Source organism: Neomonachus schauinslandi, chromosome 1 (assembly GCF_002201575.2).
Source record: "Neomonachus schauinslandi chromosome 1, ASM220157v2, whole genome shotgun sequence".
Taxonomy (NCBI): Eukaryota; Metazoa; Chordata; class Mammalia; order Carnivora; family Phocidae; genus Neomonachus; species Neomonachus schauinslandi.
In genome coordinates, this window is record NC_058403.1 from 201,837,967 (window position 1) to 201,856,475 (window position 18,509).

The 18,509-nt window shown below is 52.3% G+C and overlaps 1 protein-coding gene and 1 non-coding gene across 2 annotated transcripts; both read right to left on the reverse strand.

Annotated features, from left to right (window-relative positions):
* Window positions 1-4,294: 4,294 nt before the first annotated feature.
* Window positions 4,295-7,725, reverse strand: RPL18A (ribosomal protein L18a). Its single transcript, XM_021683123.2, has 5 exons — window positions 7,633-7,725; window positions 6,145-6,324; window positions 5,419-5,548; window positions 4,662-4,771; window positions 4,295-4,442 (listed from the first exon to the last, which is right to left on the reverse strand). Exons 1-5 carry the CDS (start codon window positions 7,648-7,650, stop codon window positions 4,350-4,352), a joined length of 531 nt encoding a protein of 176 aa, XP_021538798.1. The 5' UTR covers window positions 7,651-7,725; the 3' UTR covers window positions 4,295-4,349.
* Window positions 4,914-5,046, reverse strand: LOC123323195. The gene has a single exon (XR_006539270.1). It is a non-coding gene; the product is annotated as a small nucleolar RNA SNORA68 (small nucleolar RNA).
* Window positions 7,726-18,509: the final 10,784 nt, after the last annotated feature.

Sequence of the window (18,509 nt, forward strand, 5' to 3'; positions counted from 1 at the left end):
GCCCGATCATTGAGCACCTACTGTGTGCAGGACCATGCACCTGCTGCTGGGGACACAGCAGGATCACAGGCACTTGACAATGACCGAGCCAGGAGGTGAACACACATTTCCGAAGCTGATGGTTGAGGAGTGAAGCAAAGTCAGAGAGGGAGCTGGCCTGGCGGACGACTTTATGTGGGCCTCTGGGAGGGGAACTCTTGGAGGAGGTGAGTGCAGACCTGGCAGGCAGAGGTTGAGCCAAGCTTGGAGAGATGCAGGGGGAACAGCCAGTGCAAACGCCCTGAGGTCAAGTGGAGTGAGCAGTGAGTGAGGACAGCGAAGGCCACAAGGGACCTTGAGCCTTGGCCAAGGGTGTGGATTTTATTCTGAGGGCGCTGGGGGGCCACTGGAGTTTGGAGCCAGAGGGACTTAATGAGATTTATAGACCCTGAAAAGCCCGCCATGTCCATGGCAGCGACCGTGGGGTGGGGATGGATTCAGAACGTGTTCTGGAATTCCAGGATTTGACAGGAGGCCCAGAGTTGGGAACCCTGAGGGGTGGGTGGGACCCTCTTCTCTGGGGTTGGAGGGGTACAGGAAGTGGGTTGGGGAGATGCAGTGGCACCTTCCCCAACTGTACAGTTCCCATATGGGCAGAGGGCAGGCAGGACCCCATTGGTGAAGGGGGAGGGGCAGGGAGCTCCCTGATGGCCCGCAGCTGCAGTCTGAGCACCCAGGGCAGGAACGTCAGGGTGTTGCATGGCTATTTGCTGTGCGCACCCCTGCCTGCTGCCCGGGCACCCCCAGGGCTCTCACGGCTCCCCGGAGACATGGCAGGGGTCGGGGTGAGAGGCTGTGAGCTACTCTGGCTCCAGCATGATCTTCTGGGTGTCTGGTCTTGAACTTCTCCCTTGCACTCAGTAAATGCAAACCATTCTTTTTTTTTTTTTTTTTTTTAACATTTTACTTATTTATTTGACAGAGACACAGCGAGAGAGGGAACACAAGCAGGGGGAGTGGGAGAGAGAGAAGCAGGCTTCCCGCCAAGCAGGGAGCCCCATGCGGGGCTCGATCCCAGCACCCTGGGATCATTACCTGAGCTGAAGGCAGATGCTTAACCCACTGAGCCACCCAGGCGCCCCAAAAGCAAACTATTCTTACTAATGGTGCCGTAGCTTCCTGTGAGAGTCCACCATTCTTAAGTCCTGAGGATCCCAACTGTGATTCTAGGATTCCATGATTCTCAGGTAGTCTCTCCTGGTTTCAGGATCCAGGTCAGGTCTTCTGGGGCCCCTGCCTGTCTTGTCTTGCCTTAGTGCCTGCCTGCCCTTGCCGGATGGTCCTGACTCAGGAGCCCCTGGGGTACAGGGAGGGGCAGCTTGTGATCTCTCCCCCAGGGCTCCCAGTCCTGCCGGGCATGGCACCTGAACAAACACAGGGACAGGGCCTGGGAGCACCCAGCCAACCAGAGGGGTGAGGGCGATCCTGGAGGCAGGGGCCTCGTGGGCCTCACACCAAAGGGCTCATTATCTTATCTCCGGTTTTTTTTCTTCTTCTGCTTGGTTCATGCACCTCAACTATCTCTGCGGAGAGCTCAGTTCAGCAGTCCCCATCTCCAGCCAGCGTCCTGCCAACTGCTCTGTGCAGGGTTTGGTGGGGGGGGGGGAGAGGGGGAGATGCCCAGGTGGATGGTTACATGGTAGAGTGGGCGGGGTGGGTGGATGACTAGATGTAAGTGAGGGCGCTGGCACTCACTCATCCTCAGTTCAAAGGTGCCTCAATAAGGGACTGACCCCACCCTTTGGCTGGTTGGGGCAGAGCCCTCCCACCTGGTTCCCAGGCTGTAACATGGATGAAGCCTTGATGAAGACCCAAGGTAGGGATGGGGGTGCACAGTGGGCCTTTGTGGGGCCGGGGCCTTCCACTTTCCTGGTGACATATCCTATCTCTAGTTCATCTTAAGTCTTCTCACACCCAGAACCAACCCCGCCTTACACAGGAAGAAACTAAAGCTGAGTGGGTAGTGACCTGCCCCAGGCACAACCATTAGGGCCCACCTCAGGGCCAAGTCACGAGTGACGACGGAAAGCCTCCAGATTACAGCCGAAGCAGGACTGGTGTTTCCTTCTCCCCTTTTCTCATCACAAAGACACAGGGTCAGATACCCAAAATCCTTCTACCTTGCTGCTCCAGTGTGGCTTCTTAATGGCCAAAGATGGCTGCTGGAGCACCAGACATTGTGCTTGTATTCCAGCCAGATGGGTATTTCCTGGAAATGGCACACATTGCTACTGCTAGTATCACATGGTTACCCCTAAATGCAAAGAAGGCTGGGAAATGTATTTTTTTCCGTGGGTGGCATCTAGATATGGACATCTTGTTACCGAGGAAGGAGTATTTGGCGGCAACTAGAGGTTTCTGCCTTAAGCCATAAAAGATTAATACCAACAAGGCAAAAAATTCAAAAATTCTAGCCTGGCCCCAAAATATATCTTAAAAAACATCAAGTGCCCTGGAAGAATTTGCACCATATTTGGGGGAAAACATGTACTTTTTTTCCACGTTTCTGCACCACATATGAAAGGAGCTTTTACAAAACAGTAAGTTAAAAAATGACCAGCAGCCCCATAAAGGAGCCAAGGCCAAACAAATTGAGAGAAGTGCCTACTTCCTAAGAAGAAAAGGCAAATATAAATCCCCAAGATGGGATTTTTTTTTCAGCCATCGAAGTTTGCTTCTTATTAAATGCTATTGGGAGAGTAAATCGGTATGCCTGCGGGGTGGTGGCAGGAATCTTGGCAGGGTCAAAAATAAAAAACCTGGGTCCAGGAATGCCAGACCCAGGAGATTATCACTGTCCTTCCGCCATGTGGAGCGAACAAAGGGAAGGATATTTAAAGGCTGTCCCTACCCTTTTCTGGGTCTGACTCCTTGAACCGGGGCCAAGCAAGGACACAGAAAAGCCACTGTCACTGGAATACAAGCGTGGCTTACAAACTTCAAGGAGGCCAAACCAGTGATGATCTGGAACGGAACAGTCCAGCCAGGAGGCTCAGCAAGTGCAAAGGCGTGGAGGTGGGAAGGAACTGTTTCAGAGCAGTGGGCAAAGCAGCCAATGCAGGTCCAGGAAGCCGGGTACCCTGTCCTCGGGTCTCTGGGGAAGCAGCTGGCTGTGCCCCAGCTCTGCCTCGGGCACCTCTCCAAACACAGGTGGGGTCTGAAGTGACCTGGTTTTCTGGAAACCACTGGGACTGATCATGCCAATGAGCCACCCCCACCTCAAGTGGGGGAAGAGAGGCTGGACCCTGGCCTGGGACACTCCAGGCCTGACTGCTCCCCAGACCCCCACTCCACGCTGCCTTCTTGCTCCCTGGGTTTCTTCCCATTCCATGGCTCTCTGGAATAGAAGGCAGATCTTGATTGACCTTTGCCCCCAGGGCCTATAGTTGTCACACTCCAAGTATATCTGCCGAGTGCCCTAACTTTCTGATGAGGACTCATTCAGTGGGCCAGAGCTGCCAAGGTCACACACCAAGGACAGACGCTTCCCAAGATCTGCCCTCCTAGCTGTGCTTCAGCCTCCTGATTGAGGGGCTCAGCCAGCGTGGGATTAGCTTCATGCCTGGAACTCTCCAGGGCCTCAAGTGGTTTCCTGGAGACAGATACCCATGGTGAGCCCTTGACTTTCTGGGGCAGGATCAGGGAGTCCTTCAAGGGGCCCCCACCTAGTAAAGGAGGAACCACCACAGCAGAGCATTCTCATGGCCCTCTCCGGCGCCCCCTGGTGTCTACTCTGAGGATCCTGGAACCAAAGATAGGTTCTGAGCCTGGAGGGAAGAAGAGGGGAAATCCCACAGGTGGACCAAAACCAACCCCATCATCCTGACTTCTTCTAGGCATCTGACATCTGATGGCCATATCTTACCCAAACCGTGGCGGCTGGGGGCGGGAAAGCTGAGGCCTGTGTCTAACATGGAACATGGGATAGGTTTAGGGGCCAAACCTTGTGGGCCTACAAGGCATCCCAAAGCTCACAGTGGAGGGCCACCTGATGGGGCTGAAAACCAGGCCTTCTGGCTCTAGGACCCTGCCCGTGACAGCCCCTTGCTGGATGAAGCCCTGGGGAGCTAAGTGGGCAGGAGAGAGCTTGGGGGTGTGGCCTTTGCCATTCTTGGGGCTCCCCTTCTGGAGAAATCAGGTGCCTGGGCCCCACTTCGAGAGAGGAGGACCCCTCCCCAAGCAGAGAACTCACAGCTTGGCTGTGCCCTTTTGAGTTCTGCAGGGCATACAAAAAAAACAAGAGTGTCTGAGCACCTTGGTTGTCCCAAAGAGTTTATTTGAGCAGACCTGGAGACACGGAGGCTCTGCATCTAAAAGAAGGTGTTGGGCCTCTTGGTGGTGAAGCGTGGCTTGTGCTGGCGACGCAGGACCCGGTGGGGCAGCGGGAACTTGATCTTGGAGTCCTGCAAAAAGGACAGGTGGGTGAGGGGAGTGGAAGCCTCTCAACCTTGTCTTCCAGGGGCCACTGAGGTGTGGCCACCCCCCACCGGGCTCCTGCGTCAAACCCAGTGCCTCCCTGTAGCTCCCAAGGCTGGGGGATAGAGGAGCAGCTGGGCCAGCTCCATGTTCCAGGGGAGCCCCCCTCAGCCAAGCCCACCCAGCAGGGCCCCCAGGGCACTCACGTGGAACTGCTTGACGGCTGGTCGGCGGCACTTGCTGGCTGCAATCTCCTCCACCTTCATGATCTGGATCGAGTGGGCCCGGGCACGGTGTCGGGCGCCCATGTCTCTGTCTGCAGGGAAGGAGGCAGGGCGAATGTGCACCCCGGGGTCTGGGCATTCCTCAAACCTCCCATCAAGTGCTGGTCTAGAGGAACCCCAACTTGGGGACTGGGTGGCCGTAGTCTCTGGCCCCAGCAGGCACTGGCTTATCAGGCATGTAGAACCTCCAAATTCACTTTGAGGGGCACAGCCACAGCCCCCCAAAGGCGACGAGATCCACTTGCTGTTAGCACCTCTGTTTAAACCGCTGCTATGAGAAGCAGCAGTTCTTGGGTTGAGGTGCTTGGGTTTGGGCCCTGGCAGGTCACCCGCCCTAGGAGGGCCTGGGGATACTAGCACCAGATCCCCACAGACAAGGCCTGGGCTAGACTCTGGGTGGGAATTACAGCTGCACGAGTGATGGACCCCAAAGGTCCACCTGCTGCCAGGTTCCAGAAAAAGATGCACCTGGAGCATCCTCTCCACTCCTGCCCCTATGCAAACACCTCTTCTGTGTCCCCCACTAGCACCCCTGGACTCCCCACCCCCCTAATCCCAGAAGCCTCTGGCATTTGCCCTGCCTCAGTCTGGGGGGAGAGAGGGGCGCAGGCCGACTGGGCTGCAGATGCCTGCAACAGGAATCTAAGTGGGGCACTGGGCGCAGGACCCGGCAGCTTACAGCACTGGGTGACGGCGCCCGCCGTGGTCAGGTCCCGGTACTCCCGGTACATGTTGTGGGTGCCGCTGCGTGAGTCATAGCGCAGCCAGATGCCGAAGTTCTTCACCCGCAAGGGGGATTTCTCGAACACCTAGATGCCAAAGACACTGGTTGAAGCAAGGGTGCCGAGCAGGCTTCGACCCGGCTCCGACCCTTGCTGATCCTCTGCCCCAGGCCTCTCTTGCGCCTGTTTCCCAGTCCTCGAATCTGAGAGCGCAGGAAGGCAATCTGCTGTCCTGGACAAATTCCCACGGCAACAGTAGGGCGTACACAGCCGTCCAGGCCGGCACACTTCCCCCATGTGGACCACCAGCTCAACTCCTCCCAAACACTACTCTCCCAAGACTATCTGGGCTCCAAAGCAGCTGCCACCCAGTGTAGCAGTATGATGCAGAGCCCAGCGCCCATCACAGCAAACGTGCCCGGGTGACAGCACCTCTCCCCACTTCACACATGAGGCCCAGCGAAGGTGCTGTCCGAGCATGCCAGCCACACACTTCCTGGGCCCTGGGCTCTCTCATCAAGAAAAGGGCACTGAGGTATCCATCCCATCCCAACCTAGGGCTTAATTACACAGGCGAATAAGCCAGGGGTTATGAAGTCCGGGAACTCTGTGGGGTGAGGAATGCCCCCACAGGAAGGTGTAAATCCACTCCAGACCCCACCCTGTTCTCAGACTCCCCGTACCTGCCCACAGTAAACAATTTCCCCCGAAGACTTCTTCATCTTTTTCAGCTGAGACACAAAGTACCAGAAGCGGGACTTGGCGACGACGTGATTAGGTGCAAAGATTCGCATGCGATACAGGGGCGGAGTGCGACATTTGGGGGTGGGCAGGCAGCGCCCCACCACCTTGTACTCTCGCAGCTGAAACAGAAACAGGGGTGAAGTGGGGCCCAACCCAGAGCCCTGAGGCAACTGTGAAGATTCACCTTACTCCCTTTATCGAGCCTGGTGATAACTGGAATCAGGAGAGCGAAAATAGACTGTCCCATCACAGGGCATCCATGTGGAATCCCGGTGACTGCACTGTCCCAGCCTTCCCAGAACCAGGATCGAGGGTGGGAGGATTAAAGATGCCTGGGTACCCTTTGCCTTGGCTCAGGAAAGCTGGGCAGGGCTGTCAATCTCGCTGTCCTTCTCTTTCTGTTTATATTCCTGTGAAAAAAGCTGAAGCCTAAACCTGCAGGCTCCTTCCTCCACAGCCACTTTGCAGCTCACATCTTCCCAAAGTCCTCTTTCACTCTGGGGCCCTAAGACAGTGACCAGCCTGGGATCTCACAACCCACCCCAGGCAGAACGAGAACAAGAATCCAGTTCCCTCCCCAGCCCTGCTGCCATGGGACCTGCAGCTGCTTCAGTATTCCCAGCAGCAGCCCAAAGGGGTTTGGACTTGCCAGTGGACTCTACCTGTTTACACAGATGCAAAAACAAAGATGTCAGCCAGGCCCAAACACTGCAATATAGCACAAAGAACCCGCCCTCGTAAATGACTCGCCATGATTTTACTAATAGGAGGAGATAGCCCCAAATATCGCAAACTTGTCTCCTGCTCCCACCTCTCCATGTGACTAATCAGCCCCGCGGACCACCTGTTCAGGAGGGGACCGATGCAGCTGGCCCCTTTCCTAGCGTGGAAACTGAGGCTGGGGAGCTGTACAGGACCCACCCTGTTTCTCCCGAGGGCTTGCTCTTCCATCTCTGCGCCACAGCACCCTCTGATTTTACCAAGCACTAGTCACAGCGATAAAGTTCCCCGTGTCAGCTCGAGTTTACGATTTTCTTCTACTTCTCACAACCCCGCCGGGGGAGAAGAAATATTAACGTTTCCTCCCACCACGTCCACTTTGCAAATGGGAAAACCGAGACTTGGAAGATCGACAAAGTCCCGTTGTTCGGAACGTCCAAGCCGCGCAACTTGTCCCTTCCCCTGGAAAGGAGACCCGGCCTCTCCGGCCCCCGCGATTTCCCGGCAGGCCGGGACCATGGCACCAGACTCCCCACGCGGCGCCCGCAATGGCCGCCATGTTGGCTGCACCCGGGGGCGATGGCGCGCGGCGGCGCGGGACCCAGCCAAGAGAGCGCTCCTGCTACGCGGCCCATGCCACCTGCCGGGGCCCCCGATTCGATCTGCACTGCACTCCCCGGCCCCGTGCCCCGCCGCGCTCGCCTTACTGTTCCCGAAGCCTTCATGGCGCACTCCCCGCTCTCGCCGCCACACAAAAAAGGAAGTGGCCGCCCTCGCGCAGCCGCTCACCAAGACTTCGTTGCCGGAAGTCCCGCCTCCTGGAGGCCGCATGCCCATTGGCTTCTCTTTCCGACGCTCAACAAGATTTGCCTTTTCATTGGCTCTAGGTCCACCAACCTTTCACAGTCCTTCCTTCCTCGGCAGCGAGACTACAACTCACAAAAGTGAGCTCCACTAGCCCCTCCCTTTCCACCATGGGCGTAAGGGAGCGTCGTGCGCGGCACGCCGGGAGTTGTAGGCACCCCAGGAGGTCTGGGTGGTAGTTTGAGCGTTCCACTTCCAGGGGATGCTCGCGGGTAGAATTTGTTTATTTCCTTACTGCTTTATATTCCGTGAAGGGACTATTTTCTAGTGTAATATTTTAATTCTTTTAATGATTTTTTCTATATATATTTAATATTTTTTCTTTTAAGATTTATTTTTTTAAGTAATCTTGACACCCAAGATAGGGTTTGAACTCACAACCCCGAGATCAAGAGTCTCATGCTCCACCCATGAGCCCGCCAGGTCCCGGGACCCTACTATATTTTTTAAGTTATTTCTTTAGTGGTTGCTCTAGGGCTTAACACATACATCTTAATTTAGAATCTCCTTCAAATTTATGCTGCCTTAATTTTAAATGAGATTTAGAAATGTTACTCCTATATAATTCATTTCTTCTGCCCCCTTTTGTCTCATTGTTATTATTGTGCTATTATTGTTATACATATTACATCTATATATGTTACAAACCTAACAATACATTGTTGCAATTGTTACTTAAAATTGCAGAGCTGTTAAAGAATGTGAGAAAATAGAGGAGGGCAACTATGTGTTCATAAAGTTTGTTATATTAATTTTATCCATTTGCACTTCTGGTTCTCTTCACTTGTTTTTGTGGATTAGTGTTACTACCTGGTGTCATTTCCTTATTCCTATACTTTGCTCACTTCCTTTGTAATTTATATATATTTTCATACAATTGCTTCTTAAAACAGTTAAGAGACCAAAAAATGCATTTGTGCTGCCTTTTTTTTTTTAAAGATTTTATTTATTTATTTGACAGAGAGACACACAGCGAGAGAGGGAACACAAGGAGGGGAAGTGGGAGAGGGAGAAGCAGGCTCCCCGCATAGCAGGGATCATGACCAAGGCAGACGCTTAATGACTGAGCCACCCAGGCATCCTTGTGCCACCTTTTATAATTACAGAATTATCTTTGTGGTCTTTCATTTTTCATGAGTGTTAGAATTAACATCTAGGGTCTTTTCGCACATGGGCAGGAAATGAGTTAGTCAGTGCCTTCTTGAAAAATCGGAAAATTGGTTGGAGAGGAGGATGAGGGATGGAGTGTAGTCAGGGGACGAGGCCTGCCTCCTCCCGGCTCTGGCCCCTTCCCTGCTCGGGACAACAGGCAATAGGCGACTCCCTCCGAACGACACTGCCGCGAGTGTCCACCAGGTGGCAGAAGGCCGGGCTGAGGCCAAGAGCCTGGACGCTAGTGCGGGTGGGGAAGGCACAAGTTCATAACCCACAAATAGTTCCCAGGCGCATCATCTCTTTGGGCCTCAGTTTCCCCAACTGTCAGATGAGGCTAATAAGTCCCCAGCTCCTGGAGTTATGAGATTTAAATGGCGTATAATGTTTGGACTGGGGGAGGCAGGGGCCCTAGCCCTGGGGCTGTAGCGCTCCAGTGTGCTTGAACTGTTCTAGCTGGGCCTCAGTTTCCCCAGGCTGCAGTCAGGGAGTGGGAGAGTAGAAAGAGGTACTGGAAAAGGAGAGCAGGCCCGCTGCACAAATCGAGTCTGGGAGGGCCAGAGAGGGGCCAGAGGAGGGGGAGCAGGGAGGGCAGGTGAGGAGAAGGGAGAAGGGAGGGGTAGGGAGAGGGAAGGAAGGGCCCCAGGCTCAGCCCCAGCCTTGGAGCCAGGTGCTTGTATCTCCAAGGCCTGGGTCAGGGTGACACCCTCAGCTGGAGCCGAAGGAGGAATCCAGGGGCGAGAGGGGGGGGGGGTGTTGTCTAAAGATTGTTAAGAAACTTTTTCCCCCCTTTTTGGCTCTGCTTGGTGAGTGCTGCCCTGGCCCCTGCCACGCCCCTGACCCTCCCTCCCAGATGCTCTGCTCCTGGCTGCCTCCGCCTGGCCTCCAGCCAAGCAGGGAGCCCAGCTGGGTCAGCTGATCTGGGCTAGGCCCTCTCACTCACTGTCATTCAATCAGGCCGGCCACCCCTGGGCTCCCCTGTTCTCCCAGTCTTTCTTCTTCCGTTGGACCTTGAAGGTGCCCTTTCTTAATCCAGGCTCCTGGGCCACACCCGGCCTCACCCCAGCTTGGATCACCACCCTGGCGGTCATGGCCTGAGCTGCCCCACCTTCCCCATCTGGGCTACCAGCACCTCCATCTTTCCAGGGCTCCATGCACTGGCCCAAGATTCTGCTCCTGTCCCTTCATCCTGCAAACGCCCCCAAGACACTCACTGCCCTGGACTCCAGATGCCACAAGTCCCTGGCCCTGGCCTCCTGCCCCTCCTCTCCTGCCCCTAATTGTTCCTGCTCCCAAATCGCCTAAGGCTCTTCCTCTGAATTCGATCATTCATTCATTCATTCCAATCATTCATTCATTGGAGTACCTCCATGTGCCAGGCATTGGGGACACAAAGCAGTGATCAGGACAACCAAGAATTCCAGCCTGGCGAGAGCTGACATACCGTTGGGAGAAATAAGAAGAATAGGCACCACAGCAGAATGTGAGAAAAATAAACAGGAAGGGGGGGGGGTCTCTGTAGGCTCCATGCAACTATCGTCCCCCATCCCCAGCCAGGAGCCAGACCCCATTTCCCTTTTCTCAGCCTAATTGGGGGAGGATCCTAGGGCATTGTGAGTAGGGGAAGCAAGCCAAGCTGGAGACTCTTCTTTCCCAACAGTGGCCCCTCCTGAGCCTGTTTCCCCCTCGCCCCCCCCCACAGGGGGGCTCACAATCCACGCCTCCGGGGTGGGTACAGGGATTAAATGGATTGCTCTGTGTGCAAAGCCATAGTGCACTTGTGAGCACTTGATGTGTTTGCTCTTCTCATGATCAATATGATTGCTTTGGTTCACAGTCAACTTCTGAACAGCCCCTCTCCTCATTCCTATTTCCTCTCCCATCCCATGTGCTTACATATGTTCCCTTTTTTGATTAAACACTTACCTTTCAACACTATTACAAATACAAAGTTCAACAGGCATGAAAATGTAAATGACAACTATCTCCCTCTTTTGCCTACCATGGCTCCCAGGTGGCCACCACAGGAACAAGTTATGTAATTATGTTTATGTTTCCCTGCAAAGGGTCTCCGCATCGTCATCATCTCTTTCTACACAAAGCAAAGCTTCCTGCCCAGGCAGGTGTGCACCTTGCTCTTTCCTTCGCCAAGTATCCCGGAGGTCTTCCCACATTGTCGGCATTTCGCCGCCCTGTCCTTCTGCAGTGCTGAGAATGGCCAGAGTTTGTACAGCAAATCCCCTGTGGCTGGGCATTTGGGTCATTTGAGTCTGGTTGCTGTTACAGAGAATGCCATGATGAATCCACAGCCCTGTAGAGTAGGTATCACTCCTGGGAGGTTGATTTGCTGGAAGGAGCCTTGCTGGGTCCCAGGGCATTGTCTTCAGCTTCCGCCTGATTCCCTCTGTAGGGCTTGGCCATTTCCACTGCTGACGGCAGCAATGAGAATCAGTGCAGACCCCTGAGAATAAACTGAGGTCTTACACTTTTCAGCTTTGTCAGTCTAACAGGTGGGAAACAGCCCCTTGTGATTCCTCTCCACCCCCCACCTTTTCAACTTCTTTAAAAAAAGATTTTATTTATTTATATTTTTATTTTTTAAAGATTTTATTTATTTATTCATAAGAGACAGAGAGAGGCAGAGGGAGAAGCAGGCTCCCCGCTGAGCAGGGAACCCGATGCGGGGCTCGATCCCAGGACTCTGGGATCATGACCTGAGCCGAAGGCAGACGCTTAACCATCTGAGCCACCCAGGCGCCCAAGATTTTATTTATTTTTATTTGAGAGAGAGAGAGCAGGTGCGCACAGGAGTGGGGAGGGGGGCAGAGGGAGAGAGAGAGAAGGCAGACCCCCCTGCTGAGCAGGGAGCCTGCCCAGGGACTTGATCCCAGGAATCCGGGATCACGACCTGAGCTGAAGGCAGATGCTTAACTGACTGAGCCACCCAGGCGCCCCCCCTTTTCACCTTTATTAAGTGTAATTGGAGTTAGACTAAGTTGCACATATGTTAAGTGCATGCTTTGTGCAGTTTTGACAAGTGTGTAAATCTATGAAACCATGACCACAGTCAAGACGATGAACATATATCACCACCCCCACCAGTATCCTGCATCCCTTTACAGCACCCCCTTCTCTGCACTTTTCATTGCCAGGCAACCTGATCTGCTTTCTGTCACTAAAAATAGTTTGCATGTTCCAGAATGTTATACGTAAGCTTTGCGCTTGGCTTCTTCCACTCAGCATGATGATTCTGAGATTGTTCCAAGTTGTTGCATGTATCAGTAGTTCATTACCACTTTTTTTCTTTTAGAGAGAGAGAAAGAGAGAGAGAGAGAGCATGAGCACTTGTGCATGCGTGAGTAGGGGAGGGGCAGAGAGAGAGAGGGATAGAGAGACTCCCAAGCCGGCTCCACGCTCCGCACCAGCCCAGTGCCAGGCTCCATCTCAGGACCCTGAGATCATGACCTGAGCCGAAATCAAAAGTTGGATGCTTGGGGCGCCTGGGTGGCTCAGTTGTTAAGTATCTGCCTTCGGCTCAGGTCATGATCCTGGGGTCCTGGGATCGAGCCCTGCATCGGGCTCCTTGGTCAGCAGGGAGCCTGCTTCTTCCTCTGCCTCTGCTGCTCCTCCTGCTTGTGTGCTCTCTCTCTCTCTGACAAATAAATAAATAAAATATTTTTTAAAAATGAGTTTGGTTATTCTAGGTCCTTTGTAATTCTATATAAATTTTAAAGTTAGTGCCAGTTTCTGCAAAAAAAAAAAAAAAATCCCGCTGAATCAAAGATCAATTTGGGGAGAACTAACATCTTAACAACACTGAGTCTGCCAATCAATGAACACGGTATATTTTTCAATTTATTTAGATCTTCTTGAATTTTGCCTGGTAATATCTGTAGTTTTTAGTGCAGAGATCTTAGACTTCTTTTGATATATTTACCCCTAGATATTTAATTTTTTCTGCTGCTGCAAATAGGATTTTTTTTTAATTAAAAAAAATTTTTTTAAATTACATTTTCCAGTTGTTTGCTATTATATAAAAATATATAGTATAGGGGCGCTTGGGTGCTCGGTCGGTTAATCGTCTGCCTTCAGCTCAGGTCATGATCTCAGGGTCCTGGGATGGAGCCCGGCGTGGGGCTCCCCGCTCAGCGGGGAGTCTGCTTCTCCCTCTCCCTCTGCCTACCACTCTGCTTACTTGTGCTCTCTCTCTCTGGCAAATAAATAAATAAAATCTTTTAAAAAAGAATATATAATATATAAGAATTCAACTGAATTTTGTATATTTTTAACTTGTGAACGTGCTAAATAAATTTATTAGTTCAGTAGTTACCATAGATTCCCTTGGATTTTTTACATATAAATAATCATATCATCTGCAAGTAGGAAGAGTTTTACTTCCTCCTTTCCAATCTTTATACACTTTATTTATTTTTCTAGCCTCATTGTAATAACTATGACCTCCAGAGGGATGTGGAATAGAAGTGGTGAAAATGGACATCCTGGTATTCTTTCCAATCTCAGCAGGAAACAATTCAGTCTTTGACACTGAGTAAAATATTACCCATAGCTTTTTTTGTAGATGCTTCTTATCAGTTTGAGGACGTTCCCATTTATACCTACTTTGCTAAAAGTTTTTATGAATAGGTGTTGAATTTGGTCAAATCTTTCCTATATCCATTGAAATGATCGTATGGTTTCACTGTGCTTGAAATTTACATTTCTCCTAATACGAATGAGGCTGAGAATCTTTTTCTGTTTTGGGGGTCTTTTTTTTAGAGTTATTTATTTTAGAGAAAGAGTGAAAGAGAGAGAGAGTGCATGCGGCGGGGGTAGGGGCAGAGGGAGAGGGAGAGGGAGAGGGAGAGAGAATGCAAGCAGACTTCCACACTCAGTGTGGAGCCTGACACAGGGCTTGATCTCACAACCCTAAGACCATGACCTGAGCCGAAACCAAGAGTCAGACACTTAACCGACTGCGCCACTCAGGTACCCCTCTTTTTCTGGGTTTAAGAACCATTCATCATATTTCATTTTCTGTGACTTCTGAGTTCATAGCCTGCTAAGTTATTGGCATTTTCTTATTGTTTTCTAGGAGGTGCTTGTATAATGAAGATATTTTATCCACGATATGAGTTCACATTTGTTTCCAGTTTCATTTGTTTATTCTTTGACTGCATTTATGGGCTTTTTGCCAGCAGAAAATTCGGGATGTTTATATCACTAAAGTTTCCACTTTGTTCTTCTTTTTTTTTTTTAAGATTTATTTATTTATTTGAGAGAGAGAGAGAGCAGGGGGAAGGGGCAGAGAGAACAGGAGAGATAATCTCCAATAGACTCCACGCTGAGTGTAGACCCTAACGTGGGGGTCGGTCCCAGGACCCCGAGGTTATGACCTGAGCCGAAACCAAGAGTCGGACACTCAACCGACTGATCCACCCAGGTGCCCCTCCAGTTTGTTCTTGAGCAAACTTTCTGGGCTCTGCCTCCCTGAAACTTCCTGATGGAGCCTTCACATACCCCTCTCTGGGGCCGAGGGTGTCACCTTTGTCCTAACCCTGTTCCCTTCCTGCTCATTCTCCAAAATACCACAGTGACCATCATACTGGAGTTGTCAGGGGCCTAGAAACTCACTGTGCTTCCTGGAGGGCTGGGGTTCCACCTCAGGGCCGGGGATGGAAGTAACGTTTGCATTCCTCTCTGCTGAAGCCACACAGGAAGTAAAAGAAAAATGCTACAGCTAAGTCCCTGTGCAGCACTTCCTGCCCCTAGCCGGCTGTGGCTCCAGCTGCGCTGAGGTTATACTCATCCCCTCCCTCCCCCGACAAGCCCCACTGATGCTTCCAAGCAAGTCTCAGAGCACTAAGTCCCTAACACCCTGCCCTTCAGAAACACTGTGACCTGGTCCAGTCTCCCACCCTCTGCAGGAGCTCCCCTCACCTCCAGATCACTCTTTGGCTAATCCCACTTGTCCTTGGATTTCAGTATCAAAGCCATCTCCTCCAGGAAGCCCTCCTAGACTCAGGGCCTCTCCTAGCAGCCTGGCCCTGGGGGCCACTGGGACAATTATTGGGTTTAATTTTTTTTTTAAGTTTATTTATTTATTTAAGTAATCTCTACACCCAACATGGGACTTGAACTCACGACCTGGAGATCGAGAGTCACATGGCTCTTCCGACTGAGCCAGCCAGGCACCCCTGGGTAATAATTTAATATCATCTCTCCCACTAGACTGTCAGCTCCACTAGGCAGAGACTGGTCTGCTCTGGTAAGTGCCCCATAAGTGTCTGTGGGTGATCGAACTGAAGTCAACAAAATACATACATGCCAAAGCCATTTTTGTGCCAGGACATGTGATGGGATTTCGGAGATGAAAGAGTCCTCTAAAATCTATTCCCCAAACTCTACTTTCTGGGGTAAGGACACTGGGCTGGGTCTCACCGGGATGCTGCCCTAGCCTCCTGCCTCCTCCACTCACGACAACTTCAGGGGCGTGAAAAAAATGATCAGACCTGACCCCTGCTCACCGCTCTACTCCCCCCCACTTCTTACCTCTTTCTGTCATTCCTGCCTCCTCTCTGCTCAAACTGCTCACCTCACTCTACCTCAGGGCCTTTGCACTTGAGGTGCCCACCACTGGGCATGCTCTTTCCTTGTCCTATTTCAGATCCCGACTCAATTAATCATGACCTCTGCACAGAGGTCCCCCCACCGCCACAACCCTCCCCCTGCCCAGCCCCAGTCTGTGCCATCACTCTGCTTTTTTTTTTTTTTTAAGATTTTATTTATTTATCTGACAGAGAGAGACACAGCGAGAGAGGGAACACGAGCAGGGGGAGCGGGAGAGGGAGAAGCAGGCCTCCCGCGGAGCAGGGAGCCCGAGGCGGGGCTCGATCCCAGGACCTGAGCCGAAGGCAGACGCCTAACGACTGAGCCACCCAGGCGCCCCCTGCTTTTCTTTGTTATCCTTAATTAGTAATTGTCTCCCTGGCAGACCAGAAGGTGAGGTGAGCCTGTTTCTAGGGCGGGGTGTAGGGCACGGTGCACAGAAGGGGCCTGTTATTCCTCCTAGGGTCTCATGGGAGAAACACCCAGAAGAACTTGACCTTTGGGGCAACTTTCCTGCCTCCTTCCTGGGTAGATCAAGCCCAGTTCCCTTCTCTGGGTGCAAAATTAGTTCAGCCTGAATACCCAACCCGGATGTGCCTCAGATAGGTAAACTGAGGCCCAAGGAGCTGGGGCATTGCCAGGGCCCCCCAGGGAGTGAGCAGCAGGCCGGAGCCCGCGGAGAACCCCTCTGTGACCGGGGCCTTTCTCTGTGCTGTTGCTCCTCCCTTTAGGTCCAGGGTTTCCAGCACTCTGTCCGGAGGGCCACTGCCCGGGGAGGCTTCTGGAACTTTCTGCCCCTCCGCGGCCAGGCCCTCTCCCCTCCCTGTCCCCATCCCCCACATGGCCGTGACTTTTGGTAAGTGACAGCAGCTCAGGAAGTCGAGGGGCCCACACAGGAAGGAGCCGACTGGGACTTTCCTCCGGCTGCTGCCCGGCTCTACCCTCCTGTCCTTAGCCCAGGCTTCCCAGCTGCCAGGTAAGAGCTGCTGGGGCCACATGGCTTTAGGATGGGGGTTGGGGGGAATGTGTGAAGGGCTGTGGCCGGGGACAAGGCAAGGCCTCTGAGGAAAGCCGCCAGACAGACAAGAGCTGGGAGGGGCTGGCTCTGTGGCCTCTGCTTCTTCTACAGAAGATGAGACCTCAAATCTCCAGCTCTCTGGACCTGAGTGAATCACTGTGCCTGGGGCCTGGAGTTCATGGCCCCTGGGGGCACGGTTCCCAGCCGCCACCTCCCAGGACCCAGCCAGAGCTTAGGGTGACCAACCAACTGTAGGGGATGTGGGACTTAGGGTGTTAAAGCAGGGGCATTTTTCTGTGTCCCAAGCACCACCTCTGACTTTTTCTTTTTTTTTTCCTTCAATATTTAAAATATATACATATCTTTAAGATTGATTTTAAACAAAAGATACACATTGTGTGATTCCGTTTACATAAAAGTGCAAAGACCATGATTAAGTCGACTATTAGAAACAGGACAGTGATCACCTTTGCGGGGAGTGACAGGGGCCCCAGGGCTCCTGGGACTGGGAATGTTCTGATTCCTGGTCTGGGAGCTGGTGACATGGGGGTGACCCTAAAGGAAAATTCCCTTCCCCTCACGCCGTTCCTCCACCACAGGAACCACTAAACCACTGTGTCAAGGGACCTTCTTGTCTGGTTTAGCTGGCCTTTGTCAAGTGCTCCCTGGGCATGTTGCCAAGGATTGTGCCAGTTAGTGAGGATTAAAAACGTTGACACCTTGGGCTCAGCTCAGCAAACCAAGGCAGGTGGGGAGTCAGCCCATTTCACAGCTGAGAAAGTGGAGTCCCAGCTGTGGGAGTCCTGCCAGGGTCACAAAGCTTGAGTATGATGTGGTTGGAATTTGAACCCAGAGCCTAAGGTCTTTCCCTATCCCAGCTCCAGGCTTATAGACTCGGTATGCTAAAACCTCATTAATGCTATCCCTCTTCCACCTCCTACTATTATTCTGGAACATGGTTTTTTTGTTTTTTGTTTATTTGAGAGAGAGTGAGCGCACAAGCAGGGGGAGGGGCAGAAGGGAGAAGCAGATTCCCCTGCTGAGCAGGAAGCCTGATGCAGGGCTCGATCCCAGGACCCTGGAATCATGACCTGAGCCAAAGGCAGACGCTTAACCGACTGAACCACCCAGGCGCCCCTGGAACATGGTTTTTTACCCAATATTTTCTTTGTATCTTCCTTATTCAGGTCAATGTAAGTGGATCTTGTCCATCTACTACTCCCTTTTCCCAGCTGGCTCGAAGCCCAGCCCTTCCCTCTGCCTAGCCAGGGGTCCTGAGCTCTGGTAATAAAGGGTGAGGGGCAATTTCCTTCTAGGCCCATTCCAGGGAGGGCTTCTTGCTAAAGGAGCCTAAACAGTGGGAGTGATAAAGGGGACAGAGATGGTGATGGTGGTGGGCAGATAAGACACAGAGGTCCCTACTGACTGAGTCATCAGTCTGGATCCAATGCATGCTGCAAGGCATACATCATACCAGCTGCAAAAGCTTCCAGCCCCAGCCCCAGCCCCAGAAGAGCTTGAGTCTCCTAGACCTGCAGGAAGTGATGGGCCACCCATGTATACGAACCAGGATCTATCTGCTTCTTGGTCTGCAAATGTGTACATCTGTGATTGATTGCTCATGCCTGCCTAGGGCAGGGGCTTTGGAGTAACGCAGGTGGGGAGGCTGCAGATTGACTGGAGATGTCCTCCCTGGACTAACAAGAATACACACAAATTATGTGTGTCAACCATACTAAAAAAAGAAGAGAAGAATTCACACAAATTAGAGTGTAGAATATCCTCCAGACCCCAGCATAGCCCTTACTGGGGGGGGGGGGGTTTTGGCCCCCCCCCCCTCTTTTTTCCCCACCGCCCCCCCTTTTCTCTCTTTCCCCCCCCCTGTTTTTTTTTTTTTTTTTTTTTGAGAGAGAGTGTGCTTGAGAGAGAGCGTGAGCAGGGGGA